Source organism: Microtus oregoni, unplaced genomic scaffold, assembly GCF_018167655.1.
Source record: "Microtus oregoni isolate MIOR12 unplaced genomic scaffold, Mior012 000035F_ref0000213, whole genome shotgun sequence".
NCBI classification, from domain to species: domain Eukaryota; kingdom Metazoa; phylum Chordata; class Mammalia; order Rodentia; family Cricetidae; genus Microtus; species Microtus oregoni.
In genome coordinates, this window is record NW_024543094.1 from 29,421 (window position 1) to 49,112 (window position 19,692).

The following is a 19,692-nucleotide window of genomic DNA, read 5'->3' on the forward strand; positions in this document are numbered from 1 at the left end:
AGAAAAAATGAACATCAAATAGCCAGTGGGAGTGCTCCGCTGTGCCAGGTAACTTAATGACATGCTTACATCACGTGAAGACTCTCTGAGACAATGAAACCTAACACCAAGTATCTTTAATAATAAAACTATCCTTAATGAAATTACTTTTAACAAGTGGTCAAGTTTAAGTTTTTTTTCTTAAAGGTGAAGTGCAGTGATATAAACAGTACAAGTTATGTTTCGGTTAATAGAAAACATTCTTTTTTTCGTTTTGGCTGTAGACATTTCATTTAAACATCTTTGCATACATAGTTGTATATCTTGTATAAAGAGAAAAATAAGAAAATTAGTGTGCTTAAAGCTTAGAAAGGAATACTGTTAGTATAAATATTATTAAGAAGTATTAATGTCCTTAAAATATTATTATTGCAAGTTAAAAAGTATGCACTCTAAGGAGACGGCTCAGTGTGTAAGACTGGACTCTGCAAGCATGAGGAGTGGAGCCTGAACTCCCAGCACCCACACAAAAACCAGGCATGTTACATGTGTCTACAGTCCCAGCATTTGATGGACTTCAGGGCGGGACAGCTGGATCCCCAAAGCTCACTGGCCAGTCAGCTTAACTGAAATGGCAGCTTCTGGCTCAGAAGAGACCCTGTCTCAAGGCAACACAGCAGTGAAAGAGGAAGATACCCTCTCCGGGCTCCCGGGTTCCAACACAGGTGAGTACGCTCACACTGTCAAAAGTAACCACATACACACAAGGCAGAGCCAGGCCTGGTGGTGGCATTCTACATTGTCAGCCCTCCACAGGCTGAAGAAAGATCACAAGTTCAGACTATTGTGGTTACAGCATGAATTCAAGGTCATCTAGGTATTGCAGGGAGAGTTTGTTTCGAGGTAAGACATAAAAAGAGGGTTAAGGACACAGCTCAGTGGTAGACTGCTTGTCTAACATGCATGAGGGACTGTGTCTAATCCCCAAAACTGGGGGAAGGGTGTGTAAACCCATTACACAGGGCAACTACAAATATTCCTATGGCCTGATCCTGAGAATGCCAATATCCTGCCGTGGGGCTCACTTGTGAGCAAACTCTCATTTGGACTCGTCCCATTATCCAGACTATCGCCAATGTCCTGGCTATTTCTGCACTTCCAGTTAACATCTAGGATGAACACACCCTCTTTCCCCGAGTGGGGAGAACTCAAAAAAGTGTGTCATGCTGAAAGCAATACTGAGTGTTTGTGTACTCTGGAAATCTGGGCCATAACTCCACTGAACTAGACTTCAACAAGTTCCTTTAGAGTCAATGTGTAAACTTTTCTCATCTGAGAAGAAGAAAGGAGATAAAACTTAAAATACAGATATAATGAGGAACGAGAGAATTTTTCTTCCTTCTTTTCTAGTCCTTGCTTATCTTTATAACCATCTTCATAATTTAAAGTCTATACTAAAACAGCGAATCAAAAATTACTAACATAAGTTTTACAATAGGTAAGTTTTTGGAGACAAGGTCTTATGTAGCCTAGGTTGGCTGTGAATTTGCTACATAGCTGACAAGGACTTTGAACTCTGATCTTCCTGCCTCCACCTCCTACATGCTGGGTTTCAGGTGTTCTTATGCCTTGACACTGACTGAAGACACAAGTGGGCATGGTGTCTCGATACAAGTCCACAGGTGGGTGACTGATGACACAAGTGGACACGGTGTCCCGATACAAGTCCACAGGTGGGTGACTGATGACACAAATGGACACGGTGTCCCGATACAAGTCCACAGGTGGGTGACTGATGACACAAGTGGACACGGTGTCCCGATACAAGTCCACAGGTGGGTGACTGATGACACAAGTGGACACGGTGTCCCGATACAAGTCCAAAGGTGGGTGCTTAGAGCTTATCTCTGCCACTGACATTTGCTTTCCCTTTTGTAAGCTTAAGATGAGTACCATAAAAACAGTTTTGATAAAGAGGTAACATGGGGAAGGGTCACAAATAAGGTTATTTGAGAACCATTTCTATCTCCATCACAGTGTGGAGTAGGGAAGGCCCAGTGTAGACAGGGTAGAATTTCTAGAGATGCTTGGAGTGCAGGGTGTTGGGGGGATGAGAGAGGGCAGTGAGCAGAAACTGGGATCATTTACAGAGATGGTGGCAAGATAGTTTGTTTTCTTTAAAAAAAAAAAAAGAATCACTGTACTGAAACTCACAGAAGGTCAGCAAGTGGACTAAAGCATCTTCGGAAGAAAACATATGTCAGAACTCAATGCCTTACTTTTGCAAAGTAGATGGACTAGACAACGTAGGTGAGAACACAGTAGTGCAGGCTGCATGTACACAACACCACCAAGAACAACAGTTTAAGACTTGAAATTTTTGTGATCAGAGCACCCTGCCCTTCTCTAGAATTTTCTGTGCTGCTATAAGGGCAAACATACTGCAGGACACAGAACCTGCACTGTCTTTTCTGGTCCCTCTTTATCCCTTTGCCCTCCCCATACTAATCTATGTGGAAGAGCAGTCATCTGCAACTCTCTCTCATTCCATTCTAGTCGTTTAAGGAGTCCCACCCTTAGCCAGCAGGTAAACCAGGAGCAGTCATGCCCAGAGAGCTTTCAGTAAGGCTGGACCCTTGACTGGCATGCCAGCGACCAATAAAAACACTTTTGGAATCATGTCCATAGCCTCAGGAATTGCTCTAAAGCAGACACACTAAAGTAAAAGTGATGTGATGCTTCATGCCAGCAAATTACAGACCTGGTAAACGGGATGAAAACTGAACAGATTAGATAATAGACAAAGGAAGAAAAGCATTCAAAGAAACTGAGCCAATAGCACATAGAGGTCAGAAACCATTCAAGGCAACTTTGGTTTCAATTTAATCCCATATTCTCTAATTGGTATCTGTTATATTAGTCTTTCATGTGTCAAACTTCAGCCCCCAGAAGCCAGTGATGAGGATATAATTCAAGCTTAGAGAAAAGAAAAAGAAACAGTCAAAGCATGCTAGGTAAAAATATCTAAACCAAATAAATGGTTATTGTTCATGTTATAAGCATAAAATTACCTTAGTGTATCAGCTAAACCCAAGTCAAGCACTAAATGACAAAGGCTCTCCACCTTCAGAAAGGAGGACAGAGTCACAGTCTGCCTGGCTCCCAGTCCTTAGAAATAACTCTGCAAACTACCCAAGCAAGGCAAGTGTGCTGCAGAGACTCACCAACATGGGAGAAGGCACAACGGCAGGTTTAAAATAAAACAAGGACGCATACAATTTCCATTTCTCAAACTTATGTCAATCCTCCTGCCTCGGGCTTCAAGTGTGGGGACTGCAGGTAAGAGCCACATCTGGCTACAAAATGCCTGCTAACAGGAATGCCTGAGTTAAGGTGCTTTTTGCTTAGGAACAGGACAGTCTTGAGTAGGTTACCTGATTTCCTCTGATCAACTTCTCTACCCATAAAATGGAAATAAAACTGCCTACCCATGGAATACTGTTCAGACTGAATAACTGAACATGTTATTTGTGATATACTTAGCATTCTGCCTAGTGGCTATTGTTATTGAAAAACAATATATATTTCTGTAGGTGGTGTGTGTGTGTGTGTACTCCAGAGGAAGATGTCCTATTTCTGCTCCACCACTTTCTGCCTTATGCTCCTGAGACAGAGTCTCTCAAAAAACCTAGAGTTAGGCCAGCAGCCAAAAGAAAAGAGCAGAAAAGAAAAGAAGAAAAAACCCTGACATTATCCCGTTTTCACCCCTGATAGCAATGGGGCTCTGGCATGACATGGCCAAGTCCACATTTCTACATATGTTCTGGTGATGTCAACTCAGATATTTCTGCTTGTACAGCAAGTAGTTTGCCAACTTGGCTATTTTCCCAGCCCTGTGCTTCAGATTTCCTATGATCCCACTATTAATAAGAAATATCCAAGTTCATGGTACCATATTTACATCCATCATACCAAGATAAGGAATGAATAAAGAACAATTCCTAGCAAAGCAAATGCAGTCACATGTAACAGCATTCAGGGAGTATTATGATGTTTACTATAAAATGCTTTTTCATATTTAAATTCTTTTCATAATGAAGTACTAGGGAAAATCCAATGTAAAACAGTAAACTGAACATAAACAGTAAGCTGAACAGAAAACTATAGAAATGCCAGATCCTCAAATACAAACACCTGGTAAGACACTTCCCCGGACATGGTATCTATTGAGACTTCTATTAGGAGAAACTGAGTCACCTGTGTACAAAGAGAACTACCTCACTGCTGTAATCTGTATATTAAAATGATAGTAAGCATATGAAGAGAGAAACTTAGATCTAAGAAAGAATTATTCCAAAGCTCTTCTGAACCATGTAAATAGACTTTCAATTTCCAGGTCACTGTGTTCCAAATCAATTCAGAGGCTGAAAACAGGATGACGTGCTAAGTTTTAAGGTCACAGTGCATGACCAGCTGGAGAGAATGATGTTTTACTAAAGGGAGAACAATGTGCGTTCTCTTCTCTTCCTCTTTATCCCTGGATTCTTTAAAAGTCTTTGTAGATCATGTAGTTCCTTATCTCAATGGTCTTGTTAATCTTCCATATGCAATCAAGACAAGGAAGTCAGTGATTAATTTCATGCAAGTCATCTGTTGCTGGCAGTAGACATCAGAAGATGATTAAAACACCCGACTTTATCAAAAAAGCATCTCTCCAACTACCGTTCCATAAAGGCCTTGGGTCTTAACCACAAACTATAGAGGTAAATTACCAGTAATGTATTCACACAAATGTCAAAGTTACATTCTTATATTTTTCTGGAAACTTTCATATCCTTAAAAACTATCAGAGCTTTTTGTTTTGCCACTTGACTATTCAGTAATGACTCTTAAGATGCTATGCATCAAGACTTTCAGAGGATCTCCCCGACAGGCAAAGGAGAAGTGGGAAGACAGAGCAAGAGAGTCAAACAAACACCTTCTTCTAGGTAGAAGTCTACTCTATCCTCTTGCTCCTTGGCTTTTCTGGGTACGACTATACTCTACCTATGCATTCTGCTCATACCCAGAGCAATTGTAACTACTGACTTCTCTGAGGTTAAAAAAGGATTAAAACTTTACATACTATACCACAACTTCTGACTTCAAGTGCAGAACAACGCAGACTGAAAAGCCCTCACCACACTAGCCAAGTGGATGATGTAGAGCAAACAAAGCTTGCAGCATCAGAGAAACAGAGAAGCACCACACTTCTACTGCAGCCACTATCCAAAGGTGTAAGAGAATTTTACAGCAGATTTTATACAGCAAGACTTTTTCCCTCAAGAACATAGAATGACCTAACATACTGGGCACACTTTTTCTGAGTAACTGTTTCCTGCAGTCGCCGAATTATTCAACACAGTACTATGCAATGCACAGTATAATGTTCTAGGCCTTCGAGATATAAAATAAACAAAAATAGACCAGTATCTGCTTGCACTGAAGTGAGAGTCCTGTGCTACCCAGAAATATACCAATAATCAAGACTGCAGGACTGCTGTAGCCATATGTATAGTGGGGCAGAGAGAATCCACACCTGAATGAGTAGGCGTGGCCTACTCATGGTGAAGAGATAAAGGGGGAAGGAAGAGCCCGGCACTATACAGGAAAGTCCTGTGGCTGGAGCACACAGATCACAAAGAAGCGTGGCGGGAGCTGCAGCTGGACAGACAGGGATGGACAACACCAACCCTGCCATCTATTCTTTCTCCTCAGAACAATGTGAAAAGACTGAAGGATAATTACATGATCTGGTCTGCATGTTTACTGTGATGAAGAGACTGGATTAGTCTCCAGTGGAACAGGCAAAATCAAGACAACAGCTAGCTGTACAGCTCCAATTAAAGATGGTGGCAACTGGGGTCAGAGCAATGTGACAAAAATGAGTATTGAGAAGTTTCAAGTCAACAAAAACAACGGTCAGGACTGCACTAGTTGCATCCATGCACCACCCCACACTCCTTATAACCTTAAATATTCTCCTCACATTTTACCACAAGCTTATTGAAACAGCAGAAATCTGTCTAAGGTCCTAGTGGTAAATATCAAAACCAGAATCCAAATACATGATTATCTGACTTCAGAGCCAACAATAAAATTATTATGAGAAATATAAATCTTTGTTTGTTTGGAAAAAAAATGGGGGTGGGAGCTTTCCATAGTGGGGTTCCAAAACTTGAAGGCTTTCTGAATCCATTTTATCAAAGTACCAAGAGATAGGCTTTGGAGGAGGATATGGCCTTCGACTCCCACGTAACAATCAGGTGTCCTCTGAAAGTTTTACCATCACAGAATACATGGGAGGGACCCATACCTATTTCAACGTATCGACTTGGCAGATCCCTCATCTCACTGGCGTGACGTTCCTTCACTGAACATACCTGGGAAGGAAATTCATGGGTTATTTTCTAGCTTTGACAGGAAATTTTCTACAACATTTTACTCAGTATGGTATTTTTTAAGGTCATCATGTCATCCAAGGATGGAGCACATATAAGCTACCCTAAGATGTAAAAGACAGAAATTAGTTTGAGAGGCTGGAAAGATGGCTCAGCAGATATGAGCACTGGCTGCTTTTTTTAGAAAACATGGCTTCAGCTCCCAGTACCAACATGGTGGCTTACAACCTTTTGTAACTCCAGTTCCAAAGTATCCAATGTCTTCTTCTGCCTCTGTGGGCACTGCATGCATGAGTTTCCCAGACATGCATGCAGGCAAAACACCCATATACATGAAGTAAATAATAAATTAAGCAATTAGTTTGAATAACCTGTGGCAACCATTATTTAGATTCCCCAACATTAGCCTAATAAAGTTACACTCTACGTCAAAGAAAGAGCACGTTAATATAAATGTGTGTTTCTAATGACCTATTCAAAACTACAGACACAAGCTGAAGGTATTTTGGGTAGAATAGACATCTATGCCTGACTTACAAAGCTTGCTGTCTACATGCACCCTATTCCAATCACACATGTAAGTGGCTGGGAAGCTAAGAGGAGTTTCCCACTGTGTGAGGGAAGACAGAAAAAGAGTAGCAAGTATGTGGCCAAAAAGTCTACTGTTTTTACTATCAGCAGTTTCTCAAAAAAAAAAAAAAAGTTTGTCTTTGTTTTAAATTATAAATGTAAAGTTGAGATAAAAATTGTGTACTTTTTAAAATCAGTAACTAAATATGTATCAATCTATCCCTTAATCTGACTCCTCCCAGACTCTCACACAAACACTAGATAACACATGTTGTGTGTTGAATTTTTTTTAGATTACCAAGACAATAAATACTTTCTTATCTCTTTCTAAATGAATGTACTATTCAAAGTGAATAAATACAACTTTGTAATAAGAAGTGAGCATTTTTAAAGATCTGGCCCTGTATATAAGATTGAACTAGAAGATACTGATCTCACAATTCAGTGATTAGGATTCTTCCTTCACATATATATATAGAGAGTGCTATTACAGCCACTAGCCTAAGTATCACGACACTATGGAACACTGGAAATCTAGTGTCTACAGTAGACAGACGAATGGCAAAAGAAGTATGAACAAAGTGTCAGCCCAAGGACAACACCTGTGATCGTTGTCTACTGTAGAGCTACCGCTGTTCATGTGAAGGCTTGCTATAAATAATAATTATCATTTAAACATTCTACCATATAAATCTTCAGTGTCATTATAATGTAGCATAATAAACTATTATAACATATTTGATTAACTTACCCACTGTCTTCTTTTTCTATCCATGAATATCATAAACATAATAGCATGCACAATATGCTTAAAAATAAACTGTTAGGGACTTTATTTAGGATAAATTACTAGTTATAAAGAGGCCCAAGGGTTAGAAATACTTGGTATTTTTTTGTCTAAACTGGTTTTCAGCACTGCAGCAACTTGGTGAAGGCCTCAGAGAACGCTTCCTTAACGTAGGACAACATCCCATGGCTGCAGGCATGTGAGGATCCACAAGTATGTGACCAGTAGCTTTTCTCTTTAATTACTTTTGGACATTCTTCTCCTGTCTATTTCCCCCAGTTTCCTTCTCTTTCTGATGGACTTCTGAGTTTATAAGGGACCAATTCTTTTTCCCCATACTTACAAAGGAAACTATTAAATCATCTAAGGGGAACATTTCACAATGCCAAATGGACGGTCATTTTGATGTGCTGATAAAAGTGGCCAAGGAGATGATTGGAGTACAGCAATAAAGAAAATATAATGTCGATATTAGCCAGCACTTTCAGAGCGATGACTGCACACCAATCCTGAGTTAGTTATTTTGTTAAAATGAGTGTGCAGACGTGCGATAAGGCACTTGACTCAAGTGTGGTAGGGAAGTAGGGCATGCACTGCAGGTAGGCAGGCTTTCTGGAAGAAGGGACATGGAAGAGGAACCAAGAAGGCAAAACAGGTACATGGGACAAGTCTTTCAGCTAGAAGGTCAGACAGAAACTGAAAATATAAGATATGGGGCAGAGATGAGCCCAAAAAAGAACAAAGAGGTTGGATCATGCACAGCCTTGGAAGGCATGGTGAAGATCAGTCCCCGCATGATAATAGCACATCTCAATAGCTGTACAGAAGAAACGGACCTCCGACTGCAGTCTCTATACACTCTTCTAGCTGCACTTTGGAGGGCAGAGACAAGAGCCAGGGAGACTTGATGGAAATTAAAAGAAGTGAAGACAGAACCTTGAGAACCTGTGGACTGACCAAACTTTCTGACACACAGATACCCATGAAAGGCAATGCCACCATGTTTAATCTAAGATGAGAAACCTGAGACTGGAAGTTACTTAAACCACAGGATTAGAGTTAAAGGGCTAGCGCATATCCGTGATCAGTGCAAGACTTGGGCACCATCCTCTGGCTGCCGGACCGCTCTACTCCACTGCTCCTCAGCTCTGTGGTCTGAAGCAGCAGGTTCGGAGAGTGCACAGGCAGAGATGCTCCAGTGAGCTTGTGGCCTGCACTGAAGCACATTAAAGATTTGAAGGCCATTTCCTTTTAGGCAACGTTTTACCCATGGACGCCAAGATGCTTCTTTTAACTATCTCCTCCACATCTCCACATGGGCATCTTTTTTCTGGAAGCGAACTCCATGAGCAGGAATGTTTCACCTTCTAGTTCCTTAGGTAACACTGACTTCTCTTTTTCTTATATCCCTTGTTCAATCATTACTCAATACAGAACAGTTCACTTTCAGAATACACCACAGTCCAGTCTCTCTCACCAGCTCCACAACACAGGTACAAGAAGACATTACACTACTATCTAACAGCAGTGGCCTCCTGTCTGCTCTCTCCTCTCCACTGTCTTTGCTATATAGCTCTGCACAACCATAGTGATCCTTATACAAGTTAGGTCATTTAACTAACTCTACTGTAGCATCCACTGCAGGTCTCCCACCCGACTCAATGAGAGGTCAGATTTCCCAGGGCCCATAAGCAGGATACTACCCACTCTAATACCCCACCCCCACACAACCCGCTTTCCCACTGTCTTCATCCACCCTCTTCTCCACCTGCTCCACTCTTGACAATGGTTTCCAGCTGCTCCATCTCAGCACCTCCTCAGAACTGCACAACTTCCCCTCTCAGAGCTCTCACCAACAGGACAGTAGCTTTCCGAGAGCCCCTTCACCTTTATCCCGTTTAAATGTCCTCCTTCTATTTACCATCACCAACAGGCGCTTATTTGCTCTTTGATTTCTGTCTGTCTTCCTTTACCAAAACAGAAATTGTCTGCAAAAGAAAGGACTAACTTGCCTTTTGTTGTATCTGCGGCAGCCGCTGCCTGCAAATGCTCGGCAAGTGTTTGGTGGTCACACAAAATGAACAGAGCATATCTCTAACTATATGCTTTATTGCGCTGCTTCTAGTTGTTCCTCTCAATCAAGATTGCTCACCAAGATTTTGAATTGAGAAATGCTCAAAATATGACTTAGTCTGAAGAAGAAAATCCCTAATAAAGTAACATACTTGACATAAAATTTGTAGGACATTATTTAAGCATAGAGAAATGTGTACTCATTATCCATGACTGATCTAACACATAACCACAAATCTGGAAATGCAGTCACTTACAGGTCTACAGCTTCAAGACTAACCACTTTCACTAATCAGGAGACACGAAGTGTGCAGCAGGACAGCACTTCTTTGAAGGCCCTGAGAGAGACCCTAAGCCTGGTCAGCTTGTCCTCTCCTAGATGAGCAACTCAGGGCAGTCACTCCATCGTAAACTGAATCACGTATTTTTTCATATATATGCCCTTCAAGTCCAATCTACAGAGAAGGGAACCTGCATGCCAGCACTGTGAGGACAGGAAGAGCATGGATTGGGCAGCAGGGCACCACACCAGCCGCTGTCACGCTCTTCCTCTCTACTCATGTCTCTCATGTCCCTTACAGGATTTACGTTTTAATAGGTAACATTTATAAGCTACTACAATGTGCCAAGTTCTATACCCTCCTGCATACATCTAAGAGGGAAGTGGAAAAAATGGAATCAATCTCAAGTCTGTCGGACTCTAAATATTAAACTATTGCTGAGATACTTTTTTCATATGTTTTCCCCTCAGCTAAATCTTAGTTTCTTTTTTAAATTATGTATTGCATCTTTAAGGGAAAAAATAGCTTTTGAGATTCAAGTACTTACTCTAGCAGAAGCACTGGTAAGCATGAAATAAAGGCAGTTGGGGTCTGGAGGCAGCTTTACTCTATCAGGCACATATGAATGAGATAATCAAATGTAAGAAAAATGTTCTTCAATCAAATTATGGATAATGAGCCAGGGTCTCTATGTCATTAAATTAGGAAACATGCAGGGTGATTTAATCTTATGCCATTACCGTCAATAACCGAAATGAAACCAATGGTCACAGCTAAAGACAAAGGAAGGATAACATGGAGATGAGCGCCTAACAAAACCACCAAAGCCAACCACGTGTTCCATAAACAGCTAAGGGACTGAAGTGGGATTGTGGGAAATTAAAACAGAACTCAACAAATACAGCGTCATCCTGAGAACAGAAAAGAGCGATTACTTTGCACATCATAGAAAAGAAGGAGCACATCTTAACATCTGTACTCGTGAATAAACTGTTCTATCACCACAGCATCCAGGGAAAAATATTAGGTCTCCCAGAAACATATCTGTGAATACAAATCTTTTCAGACAACTCTCAACAAAGCTGTTATGATTTGGGTTTAATATAAAGGCCGGGTAAAGCACCTTGATGGAAGTTCCCCAGCCAATAATGAGTGTCACGGGGTCCTTCCAGCAGAGGCTGCAGGGATACATATCTGGGCGAAGACTTATATCATCTCGGGGAACATTGGTGATTCTTTGCTTGGAGGTAATGTCAAAAATCTTCACACCCTACAAAACAAAACCATGTTAAGCATCCTGCATTCTGGGGAAGGAACATAACATTAGGTGTGCTATATCAAAACAATGATGGTGTTTACTGGGCATGCTAAGGAGCCACACAAAGGCACGGTCATGTTTCATAGAAACCACATGAGAACCAAAACTGAAGGCAACCTCCACACTTCTTCCTGGACAGAGGCTGCATTATTAGTGGATATCATGGGTGCTGTACATCCAACACAAACATGCGCCACACAGATATACCCATTTTACTCGCAACCTGACAGTGGACAGGCACTTCTGATGGAGCTTTCTGCATAGGAATGAGTTTGGTTCTTCAGAAAGTGTTGGTTCTGAAAACCCATCCATTCAAAGAAAACCACACGGGACATTTCACACTGCTCAAATGGAAACATCAAGAATACTGCCTGCTGAAGATGAGCCTTGAGACCATGGTTGTTTACTTTTGTTGAGAACCAAGAAAAGTAAGAAAAAGCCCAAACAGTAGGGTTGAACTGAGAAAGTTACTACCATTTCTAACTGAATGGACTGATTTTTTCTCAACTATGTAATGAAATTTCAGAAAATATGACAGATAAGAAAAAAAACTATTTTTTTAAACTTTCTCCAACCCCCACTTTATTAAATAAACTTTAAATCAGTGCAATATTGAAAGTACAATACACTTTTTATAGGGAGGCCTGTGTTTTGGCCTATGATTATACTGGAAGCAAAGAAGAAATAAAAACAGTCTATACTTGCTTCTAACAGTGGCCCATGGGAAACGGGTAAATGGCAGAGCTCATTCCTGAAGCAGTGCTTCAATTATTAAAATGGCTTTTCATTCTCTTGGCTACTCCATACTTCAGGATTCTTACACTAAAACATAGTCTACAGTGTGTTGGGAATAAATATACTACGAAACCCCAGCGTGATCTGCCTTCCTCTGGCTCTGAGGGATGGGATCAGTGTCTCTTGTGTCTATGAGAATCATCGCCCACCACGTGTCTTCTCTGCCGCAGACCTTTCGATCTCGCCAACCTTCTGCCACTGCACAAGTGTTAGAGACAGACATGTGCCTTTACCATGTTATTGGCCCAAGCAATCAGATGGCCTCTCCACTTCACGCTCCTTATGTTCCCTTCCCCTTCATGCAGGACAGAAGATTTCCATCTGTTCATCCACGTCCGTTCAAACAGCAGCAGCTGAGGACACAGCAAAACACAGATTTTCAGATACCAGCGTCACACTGGTCTTTTACTCACCGTTTCTGCCTGTCGGTGTCACCAAACGACAAATAAGCCATTCTAAATAATTTGTGTGTGCGTGCTTCTGTTTATTTTTTATTAGGTAACCTACGTTTGGAAAGAATTCCCTATGTATCTTGAACTGCCTGTATCACTATTTAAATCAGATTCGAGCACTGAGGTTATGACAAATCTCTGCCACAAGATGGCACCACAACATCAGGACTCTGGGCAAACAATGCCTTCCCGACTAGCAGCTTCAGAGAAGCTTTCCAAATAAGGAACTAGGAACTAATTCATTTTGTAAGCCAGGAAATCAAAATCTCTTAAATTCCTCTCTGACAAGACAGTCATCACAGATTAAACTGCTTTAGTTTGAAACGGTCAGCTTTTCTTTCATTTAATCCAAGGCAAATAATTTGACAGTATCTTTTGAACAGTAAATTAAGTTACAAAGTATGGACCATTTGCTTTAGGATTTAGGGTTTTTAAGAAGTCCACAGTAGCTAGACACTGTGTAAAGAGAAGAATCTATTGTGAAACCCTACTGGAAATTTTAATATAAAATATAATTGGTAAAAACTCCTTAATCCTGAAGAAGATATAGTTCTGATAATTCATGCATTATAAAATATTTTTCTTGATATACCCAACTTCAATTCTTTAAGCTGTGACATTTATACAATGTGTCACTCAAAGCACATCATCCAGGAGTATGTGTTCTACGCTGTATGCTGGTACTGAGAACACGTGCCATGACAGAACTACTGCTGGCCTAGCACTTTGTAGAACTGTGGGCCTACGATCTCTCTTCCCTCCAAATCTAGGATTACTGGCAGGTGCTACCAGAGAAGGCAAGGAAATATTCAAAGCTCCTATGTCAGTTCACCTCCGTGTTCTGTGTATCTCCAACCGTGTCGGAAGCATCAGGGAGGAAAGAATATGCATGAAGACTAAATTTACATTTTACTTATATTTCCTACATATCTATTTCATTCTTTACATTTCCACAATTAGACTTGATATAGAAAAGAAAATGGGCATTCTCACAAGTAAGCTGAATATACTCATGTTAACATGCTATAAATGCTTGAAGTTAACTGTACAAAAGTAAGCTGACCTCACCTGTCTTTCATCAGAAATACCCACCAGTTTCACTGATTCTCTAATCACCCATCCTTAGCTACCTCGCTAGGAATCTACAGGGTGTCCCTGTACTGAATTCAGAATCTTCCCCTTGTGTCACACAGGAAAAGGACCTAGCCAGTAGCCAGGATGCTGCCCAGTCAAGTGAACGGAATGATGCATTTGCTACAAGGTTTGAAACTGGGAAAAGTAGGAAAAATTTAAGAGTGTATTTTTAGCAACAGGAAAGGATTACTAACTAATCCTCTACCAATAAGCAGTTAATAATTATTCTTACCAGGAGAAACTGGTAAGATCACAGATTCTCTTCTGGCAGGGGCCTTGGTCTGGAGGGGACGGTGAGAAATGGGCGGGGCACAGTGAGCACTGACCACCAGCTGCTAAGATGAATTCAGGCTGAGTGGAGAGGAAGGAAGCCTGGTAGAGTGGCAGCATATTACTCCCGCCATCAATCCCCACTTCCCGACCAACTCGGTACTGAGAGGAAAGACAAACAATATGCACTGTGTCAACCCACTCCAAAGTTTAAATGAAAATTTCTACAAACTCTATAAAAAGTTAGAAAACCCAGTAAAGGCTGTGATTAAACATTCTCCCTAAAACAGTCTGCCAAAAGCCGCTCGGCTGGGTGCCAGAGTGCCAGCCTACATGCTCAGTGCTCGGGGTGACTGTGGGGCTACTCCTGGAAAAACCACACTGAAACACAATGGCTCAGGTGCATGGGCCAAGCTGTCACCACTCCCGCTGTGAAAAGCACAATTGAGAAGGAACGTGGGACACTGGAATTGCTGAGCACCTACAGAAGGCTCAGTACCCGAAAAGAATTGATATTAGCTAGGGAATGGGATAAATCTCTCACTGGTGATGCCACAGGCTAAAGATATCCCGCAGAGAAGACAAGAACTTTAAAAGTTAGATTTAATCCTTCATATCACCATTCTTCAGGGATGGCAAAAATAATAAAGGACAATGGAAGATTAAAAAATATTTCCAAACTTTGTAAGAGGGAAAATCATATTGTACTTAGAGTTCTAAGCAGGAGGACAGCCATGTCACAAAGCCAACTAACCTTCAAGGAACCAATCAAATGGGAAAAGTGTAAGAGCACAGATATGGACGTTAAGCCACACAGAAGTCAAACAAAGACACTCCATTAAGTCCGGAAAAAGAGCTTTAGTCCAGTTGCATCAGTTTACCATGTGACTCTTGTGGAGGACCATAGAAAATCCCGTAAGATTAATTCTAGTTATTCCCAAAGTACTAGAAATTCATTTGAAAGAAAAAAAGTGAGACAATAGCAATTTTAAAAACTGAGCAATTAAATGAAAGGGGGTAGATTTTTCTTGCTTATATTAAAACATTTTAAAAGTACAGAAATGCCCTAAAACTGACTAGATAAAAGAAAAGAAGTCATTCTGCTCTTCTTTCACCCCAACTCACAGCCCCCTGACCCCCAATCTCATTATGGTTTCCTGGTTTCTGCAGTAATTCCATGCCATATACTTATATCTGAAGAAATCCAGCGGGGATGTCTCTGAACCACAACAAACAACAATGGCAAAATATCCCTAAGGGTAACAGTGACATTCATATCTTGGCAGTAACCAACTGCTATCTACTGGAGTTAAGGCCTGATGAACAGGAAGGGAACCAGGCTTGGTACCAGAAACCTAGATAACTACCATCCAGGGCTCATGGGATCATGAGCAAGCGTCTTCTGTAAGTCATGTCTCTCTAATTGCTTGGTCCTGTTATGTGCTTTGTAACCATACTGGTCCAATCACAGCACCGCTATCCAGTAAAGGCACCCCTTCCCTCTTTACATTGAGGGACACAGATGGGCCCTATGTTTGGTCTGCACAGTGATGCTCTGGGCCCTGCAGAAGGCTCTCTGGACTTGGATGGCATTCGCCTCTCAAACTCTCTGCACCTAAGCAGCTCCTCTCCTAGCATTAAGTCCCTGGATCCTCGGCAGTGCCTCTCATCCCTCTTCACCTGGCTGTATTCCTCACTCACAAGTTCTCGCTTCTAAGCCTCAACTTCATGTGTCTGCCAGTAATGGATGAAATTTTTATCACTGTCCTTCAGTGGGATTTACTCCAAGGGACACAGGGCTTCACTCAGGAGATCAGCACCAAATGGTGCACTTCCATTTACTGTCTTATCCTAATCTAGGGGAATTCTGAGTCGGAACACATTTTCTAGCAGGAATGCCAAGCAAAGTTCTGCACTGATGATTTAGAGAAAGATAAACTACTTTTCTTACACACATTCCGCACTAATTTAAGTACCACAAAGCTATCTGCCCCTATTTCACTGACATTTAATAAAATCCATTTCTTTCTTCTAGTCGTAAAACTGCCTAGAGACCCACTGAGCATGAATGCTCTACAAAGCATTTTCGGGCTCAGTCATTGAGCGAACTGGCCTTAAAAGCAGCTGGTTAATTTATTTGGTTTGTCTTCCACATCCTGTATTATCGAATTGTCATTATCCCAATACTGAGAGCAATTTAAGCTCAATGGGAGCTAAGTACACAGAGAGGAAAAGCTGTTTCCAAGAGGTCTATATTTTTGTTGCTGTTGGAGAAAGTATTTTAGGGCTTTATTTCCCATAAATCCACATTCTGGCAGTCAGCATTCTCAGTACTTATATTTCAATAGGAGCCTTCACATACCAGCAATATACTTTATTCTTCTGTGTTTTGTGCTGATAGATGTATCTAACACTTTTCTACATTACAGAGTGGTATAGCACGCATACCCCAGAATCTCCCACACCTGCGTCAGATCCCTAACAGGTTGCAATAAAGCCTCTGGTTCTGGGCCCAGTGCTATCATTACCAATCACCCATTCTCCCCTGACAGAGGTAGGTGTATGTTTCAACCGTGGTCAGCTGAGGATCTTCCAAGTTTGTGGACAGCATAACTTGTTAGTCTTCCTCAACACCTGCAATGATGCTTGCTTTGAGCCAGACCAAAAAAAAAAAAAAAAATAGGAAAGTCTTGGGCAGTGAGGATCATGCCATGGGAAGTAGATATGGAAGACACCAGGTATGGTCCTATAGGAAGGAACAAGGGTTTCAAGAAAAACATATTCCATAAAATATAACCTATACTAAGTCAGATGAGAAATTAGACAACCAAAGGTAATAACATGGTGGGAACAGCAGGGTGGTAATGGTATATACCTTTAACCTCCGCACTTGGGAGGCAGAAGCAGGTGAATCTCTGAGTTCGAGGCCAGCCTAATCTACAGAGAGTTTCAGGTTTGCCAGGGCTATACAGAGAAATCCTGTCTCGAAAAAACAGTAAATCAAAATAATAATGTGGGAATCTTTTAAAAACATAAATCTCGGCAAACCAGAACCTAACAAGGCAATCTCAGTAAAACAAGACAAAGGTATAATGGTAGGAAGTCTTATTATGGGACTTCAAGATCAAGAATAAAGTTCTAAAAGCAGAAAACACAGGACTGGAGAGATGACTCCGTGGCTAAGAGTGCTTGCTGCTTTCTCAGAGGATCAGAGCTTAGTTCTCAGCATCTACATCAGGGCTAACTGGCCTCCATGGGCAGCCACACATACAAGGCACACACAGACCTCACATACCCTCCCATAACTAAAACTGAAATAAGTCTTTCCAGTGGAAAAGACAACTGAATGAAGCATTAGCCACTGTGGAGAAGGTGCTGGTTGTATACAACAGGGAGGAGCTATAATTCTGACACAGACATGAGTAGCCAAGTAGCCAGCAGTGTAAGTGGGAACCTTCATCTTGCTTCTTGCTTTGACTCAGGACCAAGGTTTAAAACATAGTTTTTTGTTTGGTTGGTGTTTGGTTTGCCTTGTTTTAATCTCCACCAAGAAATATCATACAACATAGCAAAAAAAGGGACATTCTCAAGTATATTCTTGCTTTAAACTCTCTGTTCATTTCCGGATGTTATAATCCTTCAGACTTCTTTTTCTAAAGGTGATTTCATGTGCTACAGAAAGCATCATCATACAAGGAGCCCCACAGCCTGCTTGGTCATCTATGTGCTTTATAGGAAGTATAGGAAACATGATGCTAAGCACCTGGAAGCTAGCTAATTTTGTGAAAACTGTATGGACATATTGATAGTTGAAAACAAAACAAAACTGAATCAATGTAAGGTAAAGTCCACTTAGCAATCAATAGCTTCAAAGTAGGAAATCAACATGAAAAGAAGATACTAAATACCAGAAGTCCGATGAGGAGCAGTTTCTTTTGTATTGTAAAATAGATGACAGATAAAAATCTGTGGATCAACCTATCTACCACTACAAGCTAAAATATCAACTTACCCATTCTGAAAGATAGACCATTTAACCCTGTCACTGTAATACTTACAGATGCAAGTTCATGACTATAAATGTCTGAGAAATGATTGAAACATTTATCAATAATAATAATTCTGCTTCCACACAGATCCATAACAACAGATTTAATAGATATGGGATCATATTTCAGATTGTGGCCACCTAAGGATGTATCTCAAGGCCTGGACTTGAGGTCAGACCTTCAGCAGTAGGGAAGAGAAAATCTCAAAGTTGCTCACATCTGAACTCATGTCCAGTGTCAGGAACAAAAATCTCTAATTTTATGTGCATAGTACCTCAACAGTAAATGGACCACTGGAGGGGAATCCTGGCAAGCAAGATATGAAAAAGAAATACAAAGCTGATAAATTTGCATAATATAAATTTATCTGAATTAATGGATTTGCATATTTGAATAAATCCTTCATAGTTCTATGTAAAACAAAGGTGAGGAAAACCTTAAGATCATGACTGCCATCTACAGAAGAAGCCAAGTTAAATGAGTTCAACTCAATTTGCTATCATCCATCACCTTCCCTATCATCTTTATGAAAGGCTGATACTAATGGGCACACAGTCAGTCATGGGTAGGTCTATAAAAGGGGCAGAACCGATGGGTTTTGAACAGACTCACATCTATAGGATGTGATATACACATGCAATCATTTGTAATTTGCAATCAACATATGAAACTACTTATATACTTTAATTTCTACTTGTAAGTTTTATTTTTATTTGGACTTCTATATAGTATCTCCCTGGGAAGAGAAATAATTATGCCAGATCTAAACAATATTGGTAAAAAGGCTTAAGGCTACTCAGTAGGCAGCAATAATTTGTGTTCAAACTGACAACAAATATCAAGTGGACAGTCTTCAATGGCCTGGTTTCCATTATAATATTAAAAGCTGCCCAGAGCAAAGAATGTCACCAGACATATTACAAAGGTAGATATAGATGTGAATAATATGAATGTTCAAAATTTCTAATAGTTAAAAGACATTGCAGAATAACATTTGGCAAAGAACACAATGAAGTAAGCTATTCACGCATAGCTGGTAAAAATGAGTATACATTGTTTGAAATGTATATTTATTTGGCAAGTGTTCAAATACATAAAAAGTAGCCATAATCATTGATCTAATAATTCTAATCAAAAGCAGGAAAATAGTTCAACCAATAGACAAAAGATCATGCCCAAAGATTCATAAATTCAGCAAACAAAGAAAATGACCAAGTACAAAACTGGCATAGAGATAGGAAAATATGCTTGATGGCTAGTTATTATATCTAGAGTATTAATATCTAGAATATACAAGAAATTAACAAAATTTAATCACGAAAAGAACAAGCTATTCAATAAATGGGTAACTGGTCTGAACAAATACTTCTTGAGAGAAGAACAAATGACCAATAAATATATGAAAAACATAATTTTTTTGGCAGCAGGGAACTCAGATTTCATGTGCTTGAGACTCACCATAGTCAGAATGGCTTTTACAAGAAACACTGCAAACGCTGATGAGAATGTGGGAGAAGGGCCCTATCACCTGGTGTCGATGAGAA

At 40.5% G+C, this 19,692-nt stretch overlaps 1 protein-coding gene across 1 annotated transcript in view; it reads right to left on the bottom strand.

The window, feature by feature from the left end:
* Vps41 (VPS41 subunit of HOPS complex) overlaps window positions 1–19,692 on the bottom strand; it is a gene marked incomplete at its 3' end in the record, with an annotated part of 119,069 nt that overhangs the window by 22,101 nt on the left and 77,276 nt on the right. The window contains exons 8-10 of the mRNA XM_041630599.1: window positions 12,477–12,596; window positions 11,254–11,400; window positions 6,335–6,401 (exon numbers count right to left, since the gene is read on the bottom strand). Of these exons, the coding sequence (XP_041486533.1) occupies window positions 6,335–6,401; window positions 11,254–11,400; window positions 12,477–12,596 (334 nt within the window). The remainder of the gene's footprint in view (window positions 1–6,334; window positions 6,402–11,253; window positions 11,401–12,476; window positions 12,597–19,692) is intronic.